General features: G+C 42.9%; 1 protein-coding gene across 6 annotated transcripts in view; it reads right to left on the bottom strand.

Annotated features, from left to right (window-relative positions):
• astn1 (astrotactin 1) overlaps positions 1-26,232 on the bottom strand; it is an 840,736-nt gene that overhangs the window by 567,776 nt on the left and 246,728 nt on the right. For all 6 annotated transcript variants that reach the window (XM_085804088.1, XM_085804090.1, XM_085804091.1 and 3 more), the window contains 3 exons: positions 16,628-16,712; positions 13,002-13,076; positions 5,333-5,470 (listed from right to left, as the gene is read on the bottom strand). In XM_085804088.1, coding sequence (XP_085660214.1) covers positions 5,333-5,470; positions 13,002-13,076; positions 16,628-16,712 — 298 coding nt within the window. The remainder of the gene's footprint in view (positions 1-5,332; positions 5,471-13,001; positions 13,077-16,627; positions 16,713-26,232) is intronic.

Raw genomic sequence — 26,232 nt, 5'->3', positions numbered from 1 at the left:
CTTTTTTGTGACCTGTGACTATTATTAGCAGAATTAGCAGAATAAATTGACAAAGACATGCGGAATGGCATACAAGAAACATGTCCATGGAAGGAACTGAACCCACAATTTCATGAGTGGTAACCTAACACACTAACCATATGGCCACAGAGAACCTGAGTTACAATGAGCTTTATACTATGAGGAATCAAAGACTGTCCAATGACAGCTGAATAATTGGAATCAAAAGTCAAGCAATGATGTGAAATGACTGAGGCAGGAATCGAACCCATGACCATATGATCACTAAGCCTTTACTCTGCCACTCGGCTACAGAGAGCACATTGCTTTCAAGACTGTTGTCATTCATTGTAATGTGATGATGTGCTGCAAACTGGTACGAGTAATCAAGGAGATAACAAACACCTGTAACCAATTGAAGGCGGGGGAGGAGAGCAGAATTCAACATAACATAACAAGAGTTCTTCCCTTGGATTCGAACCAGTGACCTTGGGGTTGGCAAGCAGCCACCCTACCCCTACACTACAGTGGAGTTGTGGAGAAGAGAGGTTGAGACTTTGATGAATGTGAGATTTTTCAATGATGCTTAAAATAAAAAGAAATGAGTATAAATTAGCCACACCAAGTAAGAAGAGGACTTTTTTGTGACCTGTGACTATTTTTTGGTGAATTAAAATGAATTAAAAAGCACTTAACAGCAAGTTACAAAGTTGAGCTCCTTCTCCTAATGCTGTCAAAAAAATGCATTGGGTTGAATGAGAGCAGAGAGCTCCCTGGCTGCATTTAAAAAATATTTTAAATTATTATCTAAGTCTCTTTGCATTTTTGACCAGAATTTTAGCCAGAAGACAAGTGTGGCTACAAAACTGGAGAAAATAATTTGTCTAGAGTTTAATTTGTGGCCGTGCTGACAGTTTAGCCAGAAAAACTCTAGAATGTTTTTTTGCCTCTCTCCACTCTGACACCACTCTAGCTCTGCTCGTTAGACGCAATACACACCCATTATAAAGCTGAAAAAAATCAGAAAAAGTTAAATATTTGAAAAAGTATAAATAGTTAAAAAGAGAAAAGTAATGCCGATAAAGTTCAAAAAAAGCTGCACGTTTTGATATATGAATTGTTGAAATAGCACAAAGTATGAAGGACTAGAAGAAGACCGTAAAAAGGCGGAAGAAAATGGCCAAACAGAAGAACAATAGTGTGAATGCTTCCAGCATTCACACTAATAAAGATTTGAATAACAATAGTGTGAAGATTGAGTGAATAACAATAGTGTGAATGCTTCCAGCATTCACACTAATAAAAAGTAGGAAAAAATCCACACAATAACAGTAGTGCCCGGGCACTGGTCCCTGCAGCTATTTCATAGCTGTTGGGACCAGTGCCCGGTGCGATTGCCCGCGGCCCTAATAACTCCAACACTGAACACCATTTTAATCAGAATGTGTTAAAATCATAGACTGTAAAAAGAATGGACGTAGCATCCGTGACGTCACCCATTGGTTTTGGGGAGTCGTTTTTGTGACTCAAATATGGCGGCCTGAACAGCGCCATGTTGGATTGGCCGGCCGAGAACCCGCCCACTGGCCTCGAAGCAGCGGTCCACGGAGCTGCTCGGACCTGTCACTCAACGTTTCCGCGCCCTGATTGGCCAGAATTTTAACCTAATAACAGTAAAACTATAGAGTTAAAAAAAAATTCACCCCCCTCAGAGTGTGTGCGGGGGTAGAAACTATCGATTGAGACGAAAAAACGTTCTGACACCAGGCTTTTAACATGTTTACTGAGGATGTAAAGTCGGCGATTTTAACATGGGGGTCTATGGGGAATGCTCCCTTCTGACACCAGCCCCCAGAGGAATCCGAGGGGATTGCAGTTTTTTGAACGCGGAAGTGAGCTTCACTTCTCAGACCGACAACTGCCCCCTTGGTTAAAATGAGACTTTGAGAGTTGAAATCAACTCTGACATGTTTAACCCTGAAATTTCAACATTCCAGTTTTTGCTGTGTACATGAGGAAGATGAGTTAACGATCAGCTTGTGTGAAAAAAAAACACAGCTGTGAAAATGTATCCATGTGCTCAAAACACAACATTTACAAACAACAACTTTGTTTTTCTGTTATTCTGTTTTAAAACAATAACAGAATAACGTGGAAAATTAAGTCTCTGACTTTTCTATTGTTTTGTTATTATGATATTTGGAAACTTCGCTCCACAGCGGCCAGGTCCCGGAGCAACTCTCTCCACACCCCCCGCTTGCGTCCGCCCCCCCCCCACCCGGCCGGAGCTCCGTGGTCCATATGCCATCCCTGCACCAGAGTTCCCCGGGTCACGCTGCTGGTCCGTCCCGGACCGGGGAGCGACGTCGCCGCAGCCGCCACTGCCGCCACTGCCGCCACTGCCGCTGTGAGCTGCCTGGTCAACGGGGCGGAGCAGCAGCTTGACCCGGGGATGGCATATGGACCACGGTCCACAGCGGCTCAGATGCAAGGTGTGGAGGGAGTGGCTCCGGCCGGCCGCTGTGGCCAGCTGGGACACAGATTATTCTCTCTGTCTTCATTGAACAAATAAATCATGTCATGCAACAGCCTATATATCTGTATCTCGTATTGGATCGACTGCACCATCTACTGGATGAAAATAAAAATGCAACACAGAACAACTAAGTTACACTACGCGTCACGTTACGCGTAGTGGTGCACACCGGGCAGATCAACTTCCGGCTGCGCAGCAATAGATTCTGCGACCGCACGCGCGTGTGAACGCGTAACAACATAGTCAAACAGTGAAAGACAGACGTGCACAATCAGCTTCATACGAACGCAGCTTCTTGTCACGCGTGACACAGTTTGCGCACGTCGTTTCCGCGTACGCGCCTGACAAAATGTTCAATCAGCTTCACGCGAGCGTTAATGCGTGCATTCGCTGAAAAACGCATGAATGTTACACGTGGTCACTACGCGTAGTGTGATTACAGGCGTGCAGCAGTCATCACGCGTGAACGTGCGCGTGAACGGGGGGCCATTATAAGTCAATGAGGAAACTACATTACACGTCAGGCGCTGTCTGCTGCACAGGCGTCAAAGCACGCGGGTGTGACACGTCGGTTGTTGATAGGTGCGCACGTAATATGACACGATTGTACCGGCATAGTGTGTGTGTGTGTGTGTGTGTGTGTGTGTGTGTGTGTGTGTGTGTGTGAATAATTTGGCAGCTAAACTTTTGATGTAAAGTTAATTTCCTGAAATATCCTCAGTCAGTTTCATCCAGCCAGTAGTTTTGTGCAGGACAAAAGGTGAGGGAGTCACAAAGGGAAAAGGAACCTATGGGCAGTTCTAGGCATGTTCATGTCATGTTGTTTGAGAGCTGCTCCTTCAAATGAAAATCAGGCTTTCACCTTTTACATGTAGGGTGGCCAGATGTCTCACTTTGTGCAGGATAGTCCCGCATTTCCATTAGTTTTATTATGGATCCCCATTAGTCCTCACCTTGGTAGGGACTATTCTTCCTGGGGTCCAGACACTCACACGTCCCACAAATTGAAACGCTGTCCTGCATTGTTATTGACAGGCTTCCATTTTGTGAAATCTGGCATTCATAAAATGATTGTGTGGCAAAAGTGTTGAGGACTTTCATCAGAGCCCGTCTGTCTAATTTGACTGACGTGAAGTCAAACTACGAGGCGGAACTTTAATGCAGGTTAAGGGCGTGCCCACCAACAACAAATGAACAAAGAGTGGGCATGGAGGAAAGGGAGACAGCGACCGCAGTAAAGGAAAGAAAATGCAGTTGTAACGAAGACTGGGAAAGGCTTCACTACCTATTCTATTTGACTGTGTTAACTTGAGAGGAACTGTGAAATAGCATGAAAGCTTCATGTTTACTATGTCTCCTTATGTGAGAGAACTTGAGAAAGTTGAATTCAAATAAAATATATAATATATATAAAATAATATTACGTTTTTATAGCAATGTTATAGGGGCAGAACAGAAAGTTAATGCATTGTAATCTCACATTCTCCCACACATACTGTATGTAGTCTTTTCCCCACATTTGGTGAGTTAGGATCTGGTCGCCCTAATCACATGTTAACTAACCAAATTATGTTTTTATATAATACCAGAGGCATCATGAGCAGCGTAGGCAGGCGAGGCCATGATGGAACAGTTCTTCCTTGAACTGCAGTGAACCAACGACAGCCTGATTAAACCATACTGAGGCAGCCAGGGTTTCATACATCACAAACCTAATGAACCAATCCTGTCAACTGGCGGGGATCGGGGGCGGGGCTAAATTAACCTGAGACCCTGTCAAGAACCAACACTGTGTCATCTGAATAAAAGATGCTTACTATGCTAACTGCTCTGATACTAGTTAGCATTGGTAGTGGTGGTGGGTGGGCGGGGCAAAGGACCCAATCCAGAATATTATTTCAATAATGAAATAGGAGTAGGTGAGATCCAACCCCAGGCTTGTTTCTATTTTCAAGTTTTAAACTATAAACCATGTTAACCAACAGCAGAGAATTTTTAATTGCATAATTGTCTGAAGGGGAACTTAAAGACGTCCAGTTCTGGACTCGGGCCCACAGTGATAACCAAAGTGAAATAGCTAAATAATCCTGCTGTGCCTCTGCTGTCAGCTGAGCCCACTTTAATACTGCAGCATTGTTTTGGCTCATTTATGGCTCTCTCTGCAGCCCAGCCACAAACACAGCCATTGCACACAGGGCAGATTTTCTTTGAAGGAGTTATGAACCATTTAACAATCGAAATACTCTTTATGGCTTTGAATTGCCAAGTGATTCTTTCTTCTTATTCTTTTTTTTTCCTCTAGTTTTTTCTGCCTCTTCATAATTGATTATGTGCTAGATCTTTGAGTTTTATTACCCTCTGAATCATGACTGCTAAGACCTCTGCATCCACCTCACTGGGATGCTTGAGACTCACTGCAACAATAATAAATAAAAACAAATGCTGATTAAGTGAGAGTACAAACAGTGAGACGTGTTCAGAGAGTCAAAAGCAGCTGCACTCTGCAATGGGTAGCAGTGGTGGTTGTTACCTTTTTTTTTAGTGGGGGGTTGGGGTTAATTTATCAAAAAGCCAATATGTGCTTTCTGTATCGTGGAGACTCATCCCAGACAAAAAAAAAAAAAACAACTCAGAATGGACTGAAACTTGTGGAAGGAAACTTAACTGTTACACTTGCTCAGCAAAACCCTGCCCTGCTTCACAACCTTGTGAAATATTTCTTCAGCTGAACCCCCTATCACCGTGTCACCACTTCAAAGTGAAGCGAGTGAGGTAGCAGTTACTGTCGTTTCTCACCGTACGTCCACCGCGTCCTCCATGACCGTCATGTCCGTCTTGCACTTGGCTGAAGGGTTGATGGCGAGCTCAGCAGGTGGGATGACAAAGCTTTTACTCAGCGGCAGCCACATTCCCTCTCCCAAGGTGTATGTGAACCTGCATAGGAGAAGAATGGGGGGGGGGGGGGTGTAGAAAAAGACAAGTGAGGTTACAGGTTTAGACTCTTCAAGGAACAGTTTGAAACAAGGTTGAGTCAGTGCAGGTGGAAATACCAGAGAGAAAGGGTCACTGCAGACAAAATGACTTTGAACGTGCAGGATGTAATCTCCTTTTGACTTGATAAACCCCGCTTAAAGGATACATGTTATGACCCCTTTTCACAAATTAAAATAGTCCCCAGGTGTCTTAAAGACATGTCTGTGACATGCTTTTGTCAAAATACCCCAAGGATCAAATATCACAGCTCTTTTCATCCTCTCTAAACAGCCCTGTTCAGAACGGCTGGTTTCACTGCCTGCCCCTTTAATGCAAATGAACCAATGCTTGCCCCGCCCCGCCCCTTCTACTGGTACCAGGTAGGGGTGGTGTGCAAATTCAAATCCCAGTTACATCACTGGAAGACAACTGAGGAAACCGCTCGTAAAACTACATGGATTTCAACCTAGGAAGCCTGAACATTACAGATTTATTTGTCAATTCTCACATTTTGGGGACCAGGACCAGACAAACACCTAAATATATGTTAAAGAGCCTTAAAGTGATATTTCCATAATATGTCCCTCTTAATGAAGATTCATTTTTTGTTAAAACTGTGTTAAAGAGGTTTTGATAATAATTCATATTACTTAGAATTATATTTAGTCTTATTGAAATCAGTGAGGCTGTTAGTGTTATTAATAACAGTTAAAAAACACCCCTCAACATTCTAACCTTTATCAAGGGAGAAAAAAGAAGAAAAAAAGAAAAACATTGCCAAAGTTTCTTTGGGCAGTGGCCCACTATTGCTGGGAAACACTGATTTATTAAGCACTGTATATCAGAAACACTGGCTACCTGAAGGCCAACATTATTCTCCCACTAGCTGCTGATGGAATGTGTCTCTGAAGCTGCTAACTGCTGCACTATGTTCAGCAGCTTGTCACTGATGTGTCTCATGTTGGATATCTGGCAGGTGCTGTAGTTAGTTACAGTAGAGTACAACGGCTTTATCAAAGTCATTTTAGAAAAAGTAAAAATGCTGGCCTAAAAATCTGGGAGCTTTAAAACCAAAACAAGAGCTGAAAGAAGGTAAAAGCTCAACAGAGCTGAGAGAAACAACAATGGCCGATTACAAGTTCTGTCTTGTTCTTGTTAAAGGGATAGTTCAAACCCATAACCTTCTCCCTCCACTGCTGCCTCACCCTCTAAATGTACTTTATTATGTAAAATCATTGACACTATACAACCACTAAGTTTGGTTTTGGGAGCAAAAACAACCCTGTTTTCTGCTGCATCAGTGACTCTGAATAATGCCATGGTGCTGGTTATTTATTTATTTTAATTCTCAACAAAGTTATCCTTTTTTGCATAACTCTTTCTTGTGCAGGAGGACACTGTGTGCTAATCGACGCGCTGCATACACAATGAGAACCTAGACATAAAAGGGCAAATGAGAGTTCCCCCTGAGACCAAATGGGCCTGTAAATCTGTAAACAACAGATGTCTGCAACATGGGCTTTAAAACAATTCTTTATTTGCGAGTCAATGAATATCATCAATCTTTAAACACTTCACATGAAATGTATTGCTTCCAACTTTAAGTTAAACAGTCCATGCTGATTAGCATCAAATGCATTATTAGCAATGATGAATTATGCATGGATACAAAAGAGAAGAACTTGTTGATTAAATGGTTAACAACCATTTTTATGCAGACTAAACACATTTCTTCATTCACAATTGTTCAATTTGCATTTAATAAAATGCTAACTTAGCATACGGAAAGGGCAGTGAATCATGGGGACTGCATGCATTACCAGTCACTCTAAAAAACAGAATGATTAAACCACTGTAAAAACACTTAATTAGAATCAGCCAATTACTCCCTTTGTTTCAGATTAAGGTTCCAGTGGATCAAAGTGCTGCTTTTTTTGCTTTCATCTGCTGTGAAACTTTGGATTCTCTCATTACGACACAGTGTTAAGTCAAATCACAACGCTAATGTGTCGGTATTATATTTCACAAAGCTGTTTCCACCTTATTCATGAATCATTTCATCATTTCTTATGGGACCGTGTACAACAGGAGAGCTGAAATTCCCCGTGATGCAGTATGACGTATGTGGGTGACCACAGAACAAATTAGCACCCACTTAACGAGCTCCGCTTTATAGACAACTGGGGACTAGCTGCCATATGACTTATTTGCTTTACCCTGAGAGAAACTGGAGGCGGAAAACACTAAGAGTTCCCATGAGGAAACAGTTGTTGAGTGAAAAACATGTTTGCAGTCCACACAGGAGCTCCTGCCGGCTAATGCTGTGCAAATGGCAAATGCTGGTGCGTTTCAGTGCTGAGAAGAGAAGAGTTTTTCTTTTTCTTTTTTTCATGCAACCTCAAGTTGGCTTTGTTCTGTTTTATTCTCCGTACCACTGTGATTCTAATTGCCTCATTTGCTTCTTTGTTTAATGGTAATACTGTATCTGCTTAAGCACACACGATGATGGCTGCATGGCTCTGCGAGCACTGGGTGACATTCAAGGTCCTTTTTTTTTTTTTTTTTTCTGTGAGCGGAGCCGACAGGGTGGTTTGGTGGAGTTCAAAGCGAAAGAGTGACACGTTTTAAATGAGGATGGATGTCTTGGTGGGAGCGGTCTGAGGACAAAGACATTTTTAAACTGCACGACTGGACGCAATGAGAAGAAAAGGAGCTCCTGCAGAAAACATGCGAGCGGTGAGGACTGTGTAGCATTGAGGAACTAAATCAATCAGTTGTTTTGTTTGTCCTCTACGGGCAATTAGCTGTACAGCAGTGACACTAACAAACACAAACCATGAATATATTATAAATATACAGTATCTGTTAGTTTTGGATGATTTGACTCTGAACGGGAGGTGAGACTGACACCAGCCTCCAGTGTGTGTTCCAAATGTAAAGACAGTGTTAAAGGGATAGTTCAACATTTTTGGCAAATTGGCCCATTGCCATAATCCCTATAGTTTGAGCAGTAGGTTCGTTACCTGTAATTGTCAGTGCAAGCTATTTTTAGAAAGGCGGAGCAGAGCCGCGAGCTGCTCAGAGCTATTCTATGAAGGCTAATGGGATTTCTTGGTTTCCCTAATCAAACTCAAATACACAATCAAACAACTCCAAAACGCTCTTGTGGACAAGTTGTGACCTGCGCATTCATCACGCTATGAGATAATAATGGAACATTATGAGACAGAGTTGTTGCCAAAAAACTGCCCCTGGCGGGAACGCACATCAGCGGTTTTGCATGAATTTACCTCGAAAACAACTCTGTCTCGTAACATTCCGTTATTATCTCATAGTGTGGTGAATGTGCAGGTCACAACTTGTCCATGAGAGCGTTTTGGAGTTGTTGGAGTGTGTATTTGATGAGTTTGATGAGGGAAACCAAGAAATCCCATTAGCCTCCTTAGCGTAGCTCTGAGCAGTTCACGGCTCTGCTCCACCCTTCTAAAAATAGCTTGCACCGATAATTAAAAGGTAACAAAGCTGTTTCCCAAAATGTTGAACTATCCCTTTAACGGCCATGAGAGTGGGTCACGCCAACTGTAACACTTTCTTTTTTTTATTGTAAGCAGTTACGCAGACAGCCTTTTGTTGTCTTTAGCCGCTCTGCTGTCAGAGAGGAGTCGGAGATTTGTAATGAAAGCAGAAGAGGCGAATCTTCTGCTAGACCTGCTCCGTCTCAAGTCAGGGAATGAATCATTTTGTGGAGGAAAACACTGTTATAAACATTGTTAGGTAGCTCTATCACAGACAGAGTGCTCTGCTCCGTGTTTCTGTGTGATGTGTTCCCCAGCGAACATCCTGTCAGATATATGTGTTATATTTGAGGCACATTTCCTGTCATGAAACGCAGGGATAACAGTTTTAATTATTAAACACAGTCTGACATCACTCTTTACATTTAACCTAGATAATTAAAGCTGCATTAATGAATTATTTGGCCACTTGGGGGCAGTGAACGAGCTACAGAACAACATTGACATACGGTGTTGTGTTTTCTCTTTTTCTTTTTGCTCTGGTTTGCATCTGCACTCTCATCTCCTCACAGCTCTCTCCACTGATATTTACCTGCATGCATTTGGGTTTCAAGCCTCTTTTCCTGTTTTATATAGATGCCAGATGACCTGCACTCAACAGGCCGTGCACGCAGACAGAGAGAGGACTGAGGCTGCTCCCCCTGTGTAGACACTGTGGAACATGAAAGCGGTCACTCACAGTGACAAATCCATCAGGGATTATCACCCGACGCCGTAAATTCCCTCAGCTCCATGAAGCGTGTTAGCTTCTTTGCAGCTAATTGCTTGGCTTTCAAAGGAAACAACTTCACTGTGGTTCCCTCTCGCTGGTCTTATCATCACAGATGGGGCATCACTGTTAACCACCACACAGCAGTTAAGTGAGTGACAAGTGATGCATTTAGCAGTGAAAAATCCACATATGAGCTGGTGGAGACCAAATCAGAGAATAATTTTTTTTTTCTTTGATCAACATCAGTTCAACGTGAATGCTGATGCTTCCCTCTGTCTGCTTGATGTTGACACATTTGCAATTATAGCTTCACGACTTGAAAATACGTTAGATTGTCTTTACAAATAACTGCAATGATCTACACTTGTTGGCAGTTGGAACAAGCTGAAGACACCATTGACATACATTTACCCATCCATGAACATGAGCAGTCATTTTTCACTCTGTGTTTTTGGTTTCCAGCAGCTCCTCAGTGAATTATCTGAGTCTTTAGCTGCTAAATGCTCCACTGTGTTCCCCAGTGTATCTGTCGACTGGTTGTCGTTGAACAGGTAGACACACTGTAGAGGTTTTGGAAAACAGTTGTCCGCTGTGGCTGGTATCTGAGTGATGAGACTGAACCGAAACAGTGAAGCTGTGGGCCTGGACGGCTTCACAATCAGCTGGACCTCACTACAGAGCTCAGTGAATCTGAGGAAAGATACAGATCCACTGTTTCTTAATCGCCACAAGTGTCAAGCATCTCAGACTGGGTGGAGACGTGAAAATGTCACAGGTTGCAGTTTTTAAAACTTTGAATAATCCGTTATACTTTAAGGACAAAGTTTAGTTCAGAAAGGAAAAAAAACACCTGCAGTGATATTACTGTATAAAGTTTTAACTATCCTAGTGAGTTGGAAAAAAGGATTACACAATATATATTTTAATTGTGCATGAAAATGCAGAACTTATTTTATTGCTTTTGATTAGGGGTGTAACGGTATATGTATTCGTCCCGTGCCATCACGGTGGGTCACGGTTCGGTGCACACAGTCACACGACGAATACGTCTGAATGAATAAAAAATAAATAAATAAAAAAAGTCGAGTCCTCACTCCAATCCAGGTGGCGGTAATGAGCCTCGAAGCTGCCTGCAACTGTCATAACAGACGAAGAAGAGAAGTGATGAGAGTGTGAAGTTAGAGGAGCTGCCTGCTTCATTTATGGCACCGTGTGGTTTTTCAATGAAACACAACGGTGACAACGGTGACAACGGTGACAACAGTGACAGCGGTGGCGACGGCTCGCAACCATAGAAAGCAGCTTGTGACTGGTCGACCGTCGGCGCTATTTCACGGATGCGCGCTGCGTCGCTAGAAACGCATCAAACACGTACCGCATGTTCACCTGCCCCCACCCGCCCCTCACTCCCTCCCACATGTCAATCACTGGTGAAGGAAAAAGACAACTTGTGTGCAACAACTTATCCCGCTGCTTCTAAGCCTCTTGACATGAACACAGACAGGACCAGAGAAACATCACCAAAGCAACTGGCATCTAGCCCAAATTAACTGTGTAAACCAACATTGATGTTAGTTTCTTGTTTTGTTTTGTTTTGTTTTGTTTGTAATAGTTGTCAGTTGTCAAGTGCAAGTTTTTTTTTCCCTCTAGAATTAATGAATGGCATGATAACACTCCTAATGCACTTGTTTAATTTTATATATATTTTTTTTTTAACTTTTATAACACAAGACAGATTTTAGTTTTACATTCAATAGTGTCTGTTGTACCGAAACCGTACCGTACCGTGACCCCTGAACCGAGGTACGTACCGAACCGTGACTTTTGTGTACCGTTACACCCCTACTTTTGATGAATGGAACTGGCATACAGATCATCAGACCATGAGATGCTGGTATTAAACAATTGAATTCACTTTCATCTTATCTATTGTGCTACATATACTTTCCTATGAAAGAGCTGCACCTGTCTAGTCTACCGATACAGTTTTGCATTTGCCATACTGTACATTAGGACCGCAGCTATTGATTATCAATAATTGTGATGTACTGATATGCCTAATATCTGTATAATATCTGTGCATTTTAAACTCCATCCCATCTCTAATCTTATTAACCACCTGGTATATTGATACTATATGGTACTGTAGGCCTATTTGATGCCATCACTGGGGAACAAGTGTGTGTGTGTAACTGTGACTGTAGAAAAAGAGTGTATGTTCTACATGATGTTAGGCCGAATCACTCACAACAACAGATGAATTAAATTGGCGCAACATGGATTAAATTAGCGCAGCAGCATTTTATATTCTTTCCTTCAGTTGATGTCAGGGATCAAAACAAGCCGTCAATTCAGGTTCTTAACTAGTTGTTACAAATAAGTAATTACTGCACGTTCTCAATAGCTTTCATCTCGACTAGCGAACACAATAAATGAACATGTTTACGTTGCCTTACATTGTGTCAGATCTGCTTAGTGGACTTGAGAAGAATGGGTGCTTTTGGTTTAACTGCTGCATCATTGAGGACAAGTTGTTATGGTATAAAACTTAAATTTTATAGAGGACGCAACTTGAAATGATCCTACACCTTTGATATTTTCTCTCTTTCTTTTTTTCTATCTTTTCTTAGCTCAGGCCACTGGACTCTAACAGCACAAGCAGCGTAATCCATATTTTGCAAGAGTAATTAATTAAACAAAGCTTCAATTCAGGAAAAATTGTAGTGACTGTTTTTTGTAATCAAATTATTTTAATTACTCTAGTTATCGTTTCAGCTGTTCCTTGCATTGCAAATAACTTGTTTTTAACGGCAATACATATTTCAAACATCTAAACTTGAAAATTACTTTTGAGTTCATGTGTTCACATTTTGGGGAAAAAAAGAAAAAAAAAGTTTTCATTGTCAAACATCAACTGCTGCCTTGCCTGCTTGGATTTCCTCTCCAATCAGTACCACAAAAAGTATAGCTGTAAAATGAACCATTCAACATAAGACACATCGACCAGAGGGAAAATAAGTACTTTTTTTACACTTGTGAAGTGATTCTGCAGCCAGAGCTCAGTTCCTTCCACAATCATGAAGAGAGAGAGACACAATCAAACAGCAGGATTATAAACAGTTATCTGACTTGTACACTCCATTGTGCAGCGACAGAAAAAAAAAGAAAAAAGTAGTCACATAAAGTTTTGTGAAGTTCTCCTTACCTGAAAATGCGATCAGAGGGTTGTTCTCCCATCACAAGATCAAAACCACGCTGGAAGATGGTGTAAGGCCAGGGACTGGCATGAGAAAAAAAAGAAGGATGGATCAGAGGAAGAGACAAAAAAGAGAGAGAATGAAACAGTGAATTAAAATCAAAGTCAGTGTAGCATTAAATCTTTAAGTGTAGCCATCCTCCTAATCTAAACCGCCCTGAAATCACAAGCCATGTAACAATGTCTAACTGTGCATCATTGCCGCCTCCCAAAGCCTCGCAAATCACAGGCAGCATTACGATGCGTGCCGTGTGTAAACATGTTGATTGAAAAATGTGTTTTCTGACAGCTGACATGCAATGTGACTTTAGCTCATATGTATTTACGAGGGAGGGGAATAAGAGGGGATGACAGGATGAGACAGAAAAGGGAGGGAGAGACACAGAGAAGGAGGGAGAGACTGAGAAAGCAGACGGTGAGGAAAAGGAAGCGAGAGAGAGAAAAGGGAACATGGAGGGGGTGAGACAGATGCCAAGAGGCAGAAGTGAGAGAGAGAGAGGAAGAATGATGGAGATTAATGAGGAGTGGCAGCTCGGGGACTAAACACTCTGCAAAGTGAGAGTGTAAAGAGGAGAAGTGACAGCGGCCCAATGTCATTCTCAGCAAACTCCTACACCACTGTAAGCAAAAAGAACATCAAGGAAGAAGGGAGCGTCTTCCATGCCACAGGCTGTGGTCATTAAACATTTAAGTCACCCCAGGGTGCCCACTTCTGTCACACTGTGACAGTGACGCAGGGGGGTGAGCACCGGGGAAATGAGATGCAGAGGTGCACAGTTGGGTGGGCTGAGAATATTTAGATGACTGAAAAATGTAGACCAAAGAAAAAGAAGGGAAAAAAAATAAATAAAAAGTCCACATTTGGAATATTCACTGAGGTTGACATGGATACAAAATAAAGAGGAAATGCATGTAGTTAGCTCTGTCTGCTGCCAGCCACAGCCTGGTGATATTATAGGTAAGAATGTAGCATGAGGTTTTTTCTGTCCTTTCATAATAAAATTCACACTCACAGTGCGATGGTATTATTTAAGAGGGTAGTAGAACCCAAAGCCAGTCCACAACACATGAAAAGAAATTCTAGTAATGTGTTTATTCATTCATTCTGATAAAAGGCAGCTTGTGAATTTTCCACCATGAGTAAGTCACACAGTGGATGATGTTTTTAGCAACGGATAGTGCATGCGCATGAATTCCAGCCTGCAGTCGACCTAAAATGTGCATGTGTCTCTATAAAAACACAGGGTTAAAACTGCAAGCTAGGAAAAATGTGTGTAAACAATGAAAAAAAAAGTGTTTCCAAATATGAAAAAGAAAAAAAAAGATGGTGAGCAACACTTAACTGTGTGTTTACAAGAAAACCCCACAGGGCGACTTGAACTGATGCACAGTTGCTTGATCACGTAGGTGAATCTGAGTAGCTGTACTACAAGGTTGTCATCTGTCAAGTGTGTGAGCTACTGTTGTACAAATAAAACATCAAATATTAAAATGACATAAAACATATCAATGGAATGTTGAGTGTGCAACGGGGCCACAGATGCTGAGTTTCTATTTTATCTGCTGTTAACAAACACAGAACATTGTTGCATTACTTTATATTCACATTGTTTCATCAGGTTAAATGTTGTCATATGTTGCAGTGCAGTCATAGATTTCTTGATGATAGATAACGTGTCCAGATCAGAGTGTGTTGGGTTAATAGAGTCAGTTAAATGCCTGAAATATTGAGAGACTCCATCCCATCCATTGCAAATCACATACAAATTCAATACTGCTATTGAGCTGTCCTGTGTATTGATTTGCAACATGGGCCCAAACTGTCCAATAAACCCAGACACGTAAAAAGAAGATAAACCACAGTGTAAACCTGACATTTTCACTGTATATATCATGTTTTTTACTCAACCCATGAACACCCTCCAAGCAGGAAGAAGTCAAACTGAAATATTATGCATCTCGTAAGTAATAAAATAAGAGTGATCCTGAAAATGATAATGTTTATTTACTTCAGTAAACTGCACTAAATGCCTGTCTCAGAGGGAACTGTGCTGTAGGTCAACACTGTCTCCACTGAGGTGACTCGTTCTTTCTGGAACAGTAACATCTTTGCACATACACCCCAGTGGTCACCCAGTGGTTAGCACTGTGGCTGTGGTGTTAGCAAAATGTCAAGGACTTTTTAACAAGCAAATGTGAACCCAATTAAGCATTTATATGACTTCCTGGGATAGTGTCTGAAACAGCACTTTTCAAAGCCAAAAGATATCAAGTCATCACTTGCAATCATTATTGTAATATAGGGGAAGTGACCTTGCACCCAAAGAGATGAGCGCAGCGGAACCAATGATAAGACAGCCACAACTTTACTGACTCCCTATTGGCCGAAAAGTGATCAAATGCTGACATTCATATAACTGACTTTATCTTTTAGAGGAACCGGTCTGAAGATCAAAACTCTTTTAAGTCACAGGAAACTGCATCACACGGTAGAGGTGTGTAGATTTAAAAAAGAAATAATCAAACTTTAAAAAAGAAAAAGAAATATACAGTAGGCTCTTGTTTGGATTATGGGAATTGTTTGATTAGTAACTGAATTAATATTTGGGACTAAATATCCTAATATGTCAGTAAAATAAAAAATCTTAAACTCTTTAGATCAGTGTAGGTGAAGAACAGTGAAGGTAAACTGCTCAACAGTGTAAGGTCAGCAATGGAAAAAGCTTGGTTATCCTTAAACTTTGACCAGGAACAAGAAAAAGTGGTGAGAATCTAACCGAGAATACACAAATAATCCACTTATATGCTTTACATGAACAAAACAAATGAAATGAAATTATATAGAAAATGTTATATTGTAGACACACCCAAAGCAGTCAGCGTATGCTGAAAACTCCATGAGACCATTTTCTTAGAATGGGAAGATAGAGGTTAGAAAAATATATATAACACAGTGATGTTTATGGGAAATAGTATTATTATATACATATTAAATCTATCAATTAATTACTGTACATACTTTTATGTTTTATTATATAAAAACATGTCCCTCATGTATCCAGAGGATGTAATATGTGAGTAGTATATCCCTTGTATGTATGGCTACATCATTCAATAGACAGCCGGGATATAAACATATTACAGCTCTGCACTGAACATACTATGAGAGGATTAATTATCAGTCTTTCATTAGGCATTGTTAAGACAACTTAGCTAACTGCAGTAAACATGTCACTTCCCTTAAGGCCTTTGTTGTCAGTGTGGCCGGTGTCAATTTGTAAATCCTGAATTCACAGACTTACAGTAATTAAGCAAATATACTTGGCACCCTATAATAGATGACTCTATTTATTTGATGTATACTGATGATAGGTGGCTTATGATTCTGTGTAGTGTAGGTGCTTCACTCTGATTGGAAACATCTCAGCTTTTTTGTGTGAATATCTCCCAGAAAATGAACTGCCTTGTTTGATGTGTAGGAGGAGTCCCTCGTCGTAAATGATTTATCCACCATTTCTTCTTCTCGGCCTGATAATGAGCAATCAGCAGCTCATCAGGTGATTATAATAACTTACCCCTGATTGGGCCCCCACTCACTGCGGATGCAGAGGTGCTTGTGGACTGGGTCCTTCATGTAGCCGTCTAGGCAAAGGCATTCTCCTGCAAACAGAAAGGCAGTGATTCAATCATGTGTTCATTATCGTCAAGTCTTTTTTCATTCATTGGAGAATTCCCTTTGCTCCACTCCTTTTATTTTTCTCCATGAGAGCTATCCAGAAGAAGCTCCTCTTCAGGCAGATGGAGCACTCTTAATCATCTCTTATTTTAATGATGTAGTCAGAGCTTTTTGTCAGCCATTCGTGTCCAAATCTCTCAGCGATTCTTCTAGCAGGAGCTCTTGACTCTTGTGATTGACAGCCCTCTTGCTGCATACTAATACGTTTTCTTACCCTAATGCATAATTAGCCGGGGGCAACCGCCATTCCGACATGCCGCCACTCCGACATTAGGCCCTAATTGTCGGAATGGCAACACTTATACCCTTTAATAAAGGTCCCATCATTCCGACAATTTTCGTCTCCTAAGGTCGGAATGGCGGTATTTTTTTCTTTTTTAAACGTGTTGCCATTCCGACAAATCTTTTAAAAGCCTACCCCACCCCACCCCACCGCCCCCCCCCCAAAAAAAAGGCCTAACACGATTTTGCACTAATGATATGCTGGCGCAAAATAGCAGTTTGTCCAGTGCATCTCATTAAAGCACACAGATTGGTCAGATAATTCAAACGGCAGACGATTTCAAAGCCTCAGATTTTAAGCAGAGGGACTCCACAACCTCGTAAACCAACGAAGGAGGAGATAGGCCTTGAACGGGAAGCAGACCGTGCTTTCAATCACACACTCCGAACCCACTTGTTGCACTTTAGAAAATATAATTCAGGGGGAAAAAAGGCTTACAAACATGGACCAAAACGGCTCCAAAATACGCACAAAAATCCAAAAGAAACGAAAATTAACTAAAAGATTAACTAAACAGGTCGGTGTTTTACGCATGCCTCTGTGCGTCTGGCACACGCGTCTTGGACCTCTCCCACATTGGTTTGTGAATGAAAACTATATGTTCAGCTCCCCTTACATGTGAAATGAATTATTTATTATTATTATTATTATTATTATTATTATTGCTATTGCTGTACGAGTCAAATACGACGCAGAGCCAGTCGCTCGAAACGTTGTTGAGTTCTCTTTCTGCCTCATATATGGACAGTGCCATGGATTTATCGTGAAGAGTGAACTGCTGATATTTTGTAGTGCTGAACTATGACCAAGCACGCTGTCCGCTGTCTCAGTGCTGAAATGAATGACAGCATGAGAGAGAGAGAGAGAGAGAGAGAGAGAGAGAGAGAGAGAGAGGCTCTGACTCTTTATTTTCTTTTTTCCATGGACCAGCTTTCCTGCTTGTCTGTTGATTACTGTACGCAACGAAATGTCTTTTTACATGTAAACGGAGCTGAACAGGCAGGCGCGTAAAACACATATTTTGACTACTTAATGCTGTTGCTATATTTTTTTTAAACTTACCTTTCGTTTCCTTTGGATTTTTGTGCGTATTATGAAGCTGTCCTGGTCCATGTTTGTAAGCCTTTTTATCAGGAGTAAATTCCCCAAAGTTGCAACAACTTGTAGTGATCCACTGGGTTTTGCCTGGCCAGCTGGGGTAGTTGATTTGCAGGATTGCTCCCCAGGTTTTTTTCATTGTGTATTAGGCCAGGAAATGATCAATTATCCTTGTGGTTTGCGCACGGGGACGCGCGGACCTTTAATGAATTAATGAATGTTTCTTTTTTGCTGTAAGTTGTGTGCGTAATGCGTAAAAGTGCATTAGTGGGACCGAGGGTTTAAATGGGGAAGTGACGTGGTGAGAGGGGAGGAGAGTGAGAGACACAGTCGGCGTTTGGACGGCTGGCGTGGCGGCAATTCCAAAGCGGCATAGTGGATTATTTTTCCCGGTGGATTACCCTGTGGATCATAAAGGCCCGTTTGGACACCGCACGGCCGGGCCGTTTTCAGCCAAGCGGGACGAGGGAGAGGACTGGTGGTCACCTCGGCGGAGCCGCGGCGTCTCACCCGTGTGGACAGTAGGACAAACAAACTCTCTCTCACTCACCCTCACCACACGCCAACACACACACACACGCACGCACGCACACACACACTCATCGCGCACCCCCGCACACACACATACACGCCGGCACGGACAGTGACTGTTCGCTCGCGCACCCACACACATACACACCACACATACACACTCATTCCCACAGCTGGGACTCGGACTTAATGGACAGTGGGGGGGGGGGGCTTTCGGGTTCTGTTGATCTGTGTGTAATTGTTTATTATATGCCGCCTGTGATGGGCGCATTTTGAGTTCAGTGAAATACAGAGACTCAGACTAAGTAGCTACTTTGATTATTGCTTCCCTGGACGCACCAGTAGCGCGAGCCTAGATCCGCCTGCAGCAGGACTGCGTTGTGCCAGTTGGGGAATTGTTACGAACTGACATCGGAGTGTGTGATTGTAAATGGCGAGACTTTGTGTTTGTTTATTTATTAAGCTTCCACTGACTGTATCACATCTGTACACATGTCGTAAAACATGAAAAAAAAAAAAAAAACATACACACATACACCTAACCACCGCTCGGAGTAACGCACATTTCCTTATGGAAATTAAAGCCTTGTCGGAATGGCGGGACGAAACTGTCGGAATGGCAGGACGTTTTCATGTCGGAATGGTGGTATGTCTGAATGGTGACATGTCTGAATAGTAGAATGTCGGAATGGCGGTATGTCGGAGTGGCAGCATGTCGGAATGGCAGCATGTAACCATAATTAGCATAAAATAACCTGTTTGTGAAGTGGTGCCTTATGTCCTTTTACTGATAAATGTTCAAACCGAATACAGCAAGAAGCTAATGGTTTAGTTCAACTCAATGCTATCTCAGAATTTATACAAAACATCCTTTAACAGAAATAAAAAGTTCTGTAACTGTTTGAATTGTCAAATTATGTCAGCAGCTCCATAAAGCGTAAGTTAATTTTGCAGGCTTTTGTGGCTAAAAGGGCTATTTTTAAGTTTTCTCTGCTACCAAACATGGTCTCTTGTTGACTGTCATGTGACTGTGACATGTGACATGAATAGTCAAAAGTTTCTAATAGGTCCTGTGAGCAGCAGCGTCTTCAGGGTGGTTTGGAGGCTACGGGAGACAAGGCTAGCTGGTTAGCATGCTAACTTCAGTAGAATAAAATACATGATAGAGTGTTAATAATGGTGTTGTTTTCCACCTCTGAAGACAGTTGTTGGTGTGTATATCCTGAACATGCAGTGTTTATTTTATACTGGCAGGTAAACAGCTGTTCACGCTAAAGCTAGCTGTGTAGCTACAGAAAATCTAGCAAACAGCTCATTCAATGGCCAGCTAGCATGACTGGTAAAAAAGAATTACCTGAATTGAATCAGTGTGACTCAGATGTTGAAAATGCTTTAACTTGAATGAAAATATGAATTGTATGATGGAGTGAGAGTGTCAGGTTTTTTCAGGAATTTCAGGACCCAAATGCAGACTCAAACACAAACACAAAAAGGGCTTCATTACCGTGACAACAGACTCATGGACGACAGGAGGATACACACCTGAGGCCTGTCTTAGCGAGGTAACTTCAGGGTTAACCCTGGCTTTCCGGTACCACGAAGCTGGATTCATTCTTACCGAGGTGAGTTACCATGGTAACTTACTCTGAACGGCAAACCTGCTCCGGGGCAGGGTAGCTTTCAGGATTGATCTTAATCCAGTAAAAGGCTCCACCCACCGGCCAATCAGCTGTACGGGAATAATGACACGTGTCCTCTCACCGGTAACCCGGAGCCCAGATAGTGAGAAGAGCGTTATGGCTGTAATGTTTTATGATGTTCAGTGTGCTCTTATTTTGAAATCCTCCTCATACCGGTGCTTACTGTTACCACGGAGACGGAAATAAAAGTAGCGAAGCTCCGGACAGAGTTGCGGTGATTGTATCCACTTGATGATTTAAGATCATTTAACCCGTTATATAAACACATGAGTGTTATGCTGGTGAACTACCGAACCCAGTAAACACAGACACGTACGGGATCGCCATATTTACTTCTCATTCACATCATCTGTACACTTCTTCTTTTTCCTCTCCTTTCCTTTTCTCCCTTCACAGTCCCTCTAGCGCCTCTAGCGGCCGGATGTTATAACTAGTGATCACATTCTATTTGTTATGAACACAACATTTTCCCCTTTCAGTAAAGCTAACTTCTTCCGTAACATAACATTTGAAAACTACTCATTCAGAATAACACTGTTCACAGTAAATAACTTAACCAGCCTTTTGAATCAAGAGCATACATGAACATCTATCAAAAGTAAGGAGTTATGTAATAGCTGTCAACAACTGAGCAAAGCTAATGCATAAATAATAACAATATTAGTCACCAACAGTATCAATGTACAATTATCTTCTGTTTCTTTTCTCTTTTTTTTTTTTTCCTCTAACATTTCAACTGAAACAGTTCTTAGCCTATGTAGGCAGGTGACCACTGTTAGGTCTACCCCAGAATATAGTCTTTGGTCCAAGCAGGGGAATTTCTATCCCTGTCAGGTCTACGTTGTTCAGTAGTCTCTAGGTGAGCAGGGGCCGCCTGCTGGGAATTTCCCTCGTCTCTGTCCATGCTCACTGCAGCGTACGCTGGTAGTGCAGACAGATGCGACGCATTCCACGTCCTCCCATCATCAAGCAGATATGTGTTAGGGCCTTTCTGTCTCACCACAGTTCGTGGTGGTGTGAACTTTTGTTCTCCTTTCTTAACTTTCCATGGTTTTCTGACCCGAACCTGGTCACCTGGGTAAAAGTGCTGGTGTTTTGCACTTCTCTTCACATCGGTGTATTGTTTCGATTTTTCCTGCTTGTCTTTCACTCTTTCTCTCACAGCACCTTCATTCACTGTGGTAGGAATGACATCCAGGATCTGGAGTTTTGTTCTTATTTGCCTTCCATGGAGGAGAGATGAAGGACTGACTCCTGTGGTTGCATGAGGGGTTGCTCTGTAATCCATAAGAAAGGATTGTATGAATGATTTCCAAGGTGTACCTTGTATTGAAGCAGTCTGCAGACAGTCTTTCAGCACTCTGTTGAACCGTTCCACTTCTCCGTTAGCACGGGGATAGTACACAGATGTTCTGGAGTGCACAATTTCTCTTTGCTTGAGAAATTCCTTGAATTCAGCAGAGATGAACTGTGTACCATTGTCACTCACTAGCTCCCTTGGGTTCCCCTCTCGTGAAAATATGGCTGTTAGAAACTGGATAATTGTTGTTGTATCAATGTGTGTGACAAAAGCAACTTCTGGCCATTTGCTGTAGTAATCCACTAGCGTGACCACAAACCTGCAGTGCCTCGGTGCTGTCTCAAAAGGACCAACAATGTCAATGCCAACCTTCTCCCAAGCAGCTGCTGGTAATGGAATAGGGTGTAGTGGTGCATTGTGGGTCACAGCTGACTTATCATTTTGTCTACATGTAGCACACACCTTGATGAGAGCTTCCACCTGACTGTCCATTCCTGGCCACCAGTACAGTTCTCTCAGACGTTGTTTGGTGCGAGCAATTCCCTGATGGGTCTCATGAGCAATGTCAATCAGGTGTCTCTGGAGGGACTCTGGTACCACAAGGCGGTAGGTGCCTCTGACAACACATTCATCCACAATAGACAGTTCATCACGTATCATGTAATAAGGTTGTAAGTCAGGATCAACAGCAGTCTTTTTCCCTGGCCATGTGTTTGGAATTTGTGCACGGAGCTTTGTAAGAACGGGGCAGGAGTGGCATTCAGCTTTAAAGTGTTCCATAGAAATTGCATCGGTGTCTGTCATTATTGCTGCAACTGACTCCACAGTCTCTGTGTAATCCATGACAGTTCCAGGGAGTGGTAGTCTGGACAAGCAGTCTGCAACATTATTTTGTGATCCAGACCTGTATTGGACATCATAATTGAACTCCATGAGACGGGCAGACCACCTGGCAATGCGAAGACCAGCCCGGTTATTCCCTTTTGTGGTCAAGAGCGTGGTCAGTGCTTGATGATCCGTGCGTAGAAGGAATTTTCTTCCCCAGAGCCACACACGCCACTTTTCAGCAGCCCATACACATGCCAGGGCCTCCTTTTCTACAATGGAGTATTTTCTTTCAGCATCCGATAGGCTACGAGAGGCAAAAACAAACGGTTTCTTCTTCTCCAGCATCATTAACTTGTGTTAAAACGGCTCCAAGCCCATAATCAGAAGCGTCGGTGGAGACCACTGTAAGCTTATGGGGGTCAAACAGTTTCAGTGCTGGTCCATTGGCAATCATGCCCTTAACTCGTTCAAAGCTCGCTTGTGCTCCATCATCCCAGGTGAATGCACTGTTCTTTCGCAGCAGAGCTCTCATAGGTTCTACAATGCTGGCATAGTTAGGCATAAACTTGCTATACCATGCACTTAGACCTAGGAACGAATGCAGGGAAGCTGCATCGACAGGTGCAGGGGCATCCAGGATTGCTTTGACATGAGAATCATTAGGCTCCAAGCCATCAGGTGAGAGTCTATATCCAAGGAAGTCCAGTGTAGTCTGGCGGAAGAGGCATTTTTCTTTATTTAATTTCAGACCAGCGTCCTGAATGCGGCGTAGGACAGCTTCCAGATTGACGTCATGATCTGCTTGTGAGGAGCCATAGACGATGACGTCGTCCAAGTAGCACTGTACGCCCTGCAACCCCTTGAGAATGTTTGTCATCATCTTTTGGAATGCAGCAGGGGCGGAGCTTAGTCCATAAGGCACTCTGCAGTACTGATATAGACCTTCATGCGTAATAAAAGCTGTAAGCCTTCTGCTCTCCTTGTGCAATTCCAGTTGATGGTAGGCACTCTTCAGGTCCAAAGTGGAGTACATTCCAGATCCACGCAGCTCTGACAGCAAGTCCTCAATCAGTGGCAGGGGGTGGCTGTCAGGCACCACTGCTTTGTTAGGTTCCCTCATGTCCACGCACATGCGGATCTTTCCATTTCTCCTACTGGTGACAACAATGGGGGACACCCATTCAGAAGAGTCAATTTTCTCAATGATTCCTTGCTCTTCCAGTTCATTCAGTTCTTTGGTTACAGCCTCCCTCACTGACAGTGGCAAGCGGCGGAGCTTTTGCTGTACAGGTTTCACCTCTGGCCGGATTTGTACTTTATGCACAAAGTTCTTGGCGTGTCCAATTTCCTTCTCCACTCTGTGAGCTGTGGATGAGAGCAGTGGTTCTGGTGGGGAAATCATTGCACAGTCCATTATGGGGTCAGGTGGAGGTCCCACCAAACGTCCTCCTTTTATCTCAATGTCAAGGGCTTCACACAAATCCAGCCCAATCAGTGGTATGCCGGACTTGACAACATTGAAAAATCCAGTGGCACTCTTATTGTGGTAAGTGACTGTAGCTTCAAGGCGTCCAAGTACTCGCAGTCTGTGTTTTGAGTATGTCTGCAGTTGTACTGTGGGTGGGCTGAGTTTGCTTTTCTTGAAGTGCGCCATGTATGTGTGTTTGGGAATTATTGAAGCACCAGATCCAGTGTCAACTAGCATATTACAGGTATAGCTTTGAGACTGTGATGTGGCTACAGTGAAATTTCCAAACAGTTTCCCTTTAACTGCCTTCCTGTTGACACATAGTACCGTCACCTCAGGTAAATCCACTTCATTTACTGATGTAGTAGATGATTTGCAAACCCGAGCAAAATGGCCTGTTTTCCCACACTTTTTGCATTTGGCATTCCTTGCAGGGCAAGACTGGTCATTAGCAAGGTGACTCGGTGAGCCACATCTGTAACACTGGCTGTTCTCCCTTCGTTTGTCCTCCTGTTTCACAGGCATCTTATTTCCTTGTCTGTACACTGCATTAACATGCTTCGTTTCAGCATCCCTGAACGTTTTAGCATCAATCAGGGCAGTTTCCATCATTCTGGCCAAGGTAAGTGTTTTGTCAAGTGTTAATTCAGGTTCTATTAACAGTCTTTCACGTATCCGAGGTGTGCATGTCTTCTCAACTATTTGATCACGCAGCATTTCACCTTCCATAGCGCCAAAATTGCATGTTTTGGCGAGCTCACGCAGCGCTGCCAAATAGTGATCAATTGACTCACCCACAGCTTGAGCACGCTGCCTAAAACGGTACCTCTCAGCAACGACGTTGACTTTTGGAGTGAAAAACGTCTGTAGAGCCAGCACGGATCCATCGTACGTATCAGCAGGAAGGGGTAACGTATTATAAAGTCTCTGTCCCTCTGTTCCCAGACAGTGAATTAGAAGCGCTCTTTTCCTCTCTGCAGAAAAGGCAGATCCACCGATTGCGAGCAGGTAGTTATCAAACAACTTTTTCCAAGCGTCAAACGCTACTTTCGGTTCTCCCGGGCACTCCAGGAACGCAGAAGGGGGTTGTAGTGCGAGCAGAGCCATCTTCGTTTGCTTTTTCTTTTATCCTCGTCGCCACTTGTTATGCTGATGAACTACCGAACCCAGTAAACACAGACACGTACGGGATCGCCATATTTACTTCTCATTCACATCATCTGTACACTTCTTCTTTTTCCTCTCCTTTCCTTTTCTCCCTTCACAGTCCCTCTAGCGCCTCTAGCGGCCGGATGTTATAACTAGTGATCACATTCTATTTGTTATGAACACAACAATGAGTCTATCTCAACGGTTACACCCCGCCTTTCCGACAATAGACTTCCATTCATCGTAATAGCGGGGTTTTCTATTTTTTCTAAAGACCCCGCTACTCCGAAAAGGCCAGTGGGGGAAACCCCCAGTGCGCAGTGCGCATTGATCCTTTTTTCCTTTTTGTGGTCAAATGGATCATGTGCATAGTTAACTGTAAAACAAGCAAATAGCCTACTTCATATTAATGACATGTAATGTTCATTATGCTTCTAGCCTGTCTAGCCTCTACCTGGTCTGTTTACTAAACTTAACCAACTCCTTTCTTCATTGCCTAAACCCAACCAAAGCATCTCCCTCAGTCAGCTGTCAGCACGAGCGGCGGCTGCAGCAGCCTCATGCCCCTGTGAGCTCAAGCCGGGTTCAGCCGCGCTCGAGCGGAGAGCGGGGGGGGGGGGGCGGAGTGTATTTCTATTACTGTGTGGGAGATCTCCAACAACGGAGTCGGGGAGAAAGCAAGTGGGACAGATCTACTCTCTGAGCAGCGCACGTTTCACAGACAAGCCACAAAGCAGAATGTAAACAACGTCACGCGGTTCAGCACCTTGGACATTGGACAGCTGCGGGGGGAGGGTGTCGGAACAGCAGTGTTTCGAAGTGGGGGTATTTCGGAACAGCGGGGTGTCGAAGTAGAGGTGTGTCGAAATGGAGAGCTGTCCCCTATCTCAACAACGGATTTTCCGGGACAGATCACATCAGTTGGATCATCAAGCTGATTATCCAAACGAGAGGTAGGCTGCCAGTTCTCATGGCCCTGACTTCTGACAATAGTTTTTTTTTTTTTTTTAAGTGTGTGTGTGTGTGGGGGGGTGGGGGGGTGCTGAGCGGACCCGTCTATAGGACGAATCGCCTTATTGTTTACAAC

This window comes from Trachurus japonicus, chromosome 17 (genome assembly GCF_045865225.1).
Source record: "Trachurus japonicus isolate A0001 chromosome 17, Traja_1.0".
NCBI classification, from domain to species: Eukaryota; Metazoa; Chordata; class Actinopteri; order Carangiformes; family Carangidae; genus Trachurus; species Trachurus japonicus.
Note: the sequence above shows the minus strand (reverse complement) of the source record. Positions and strands in the feature narration are given on the sequence as shown.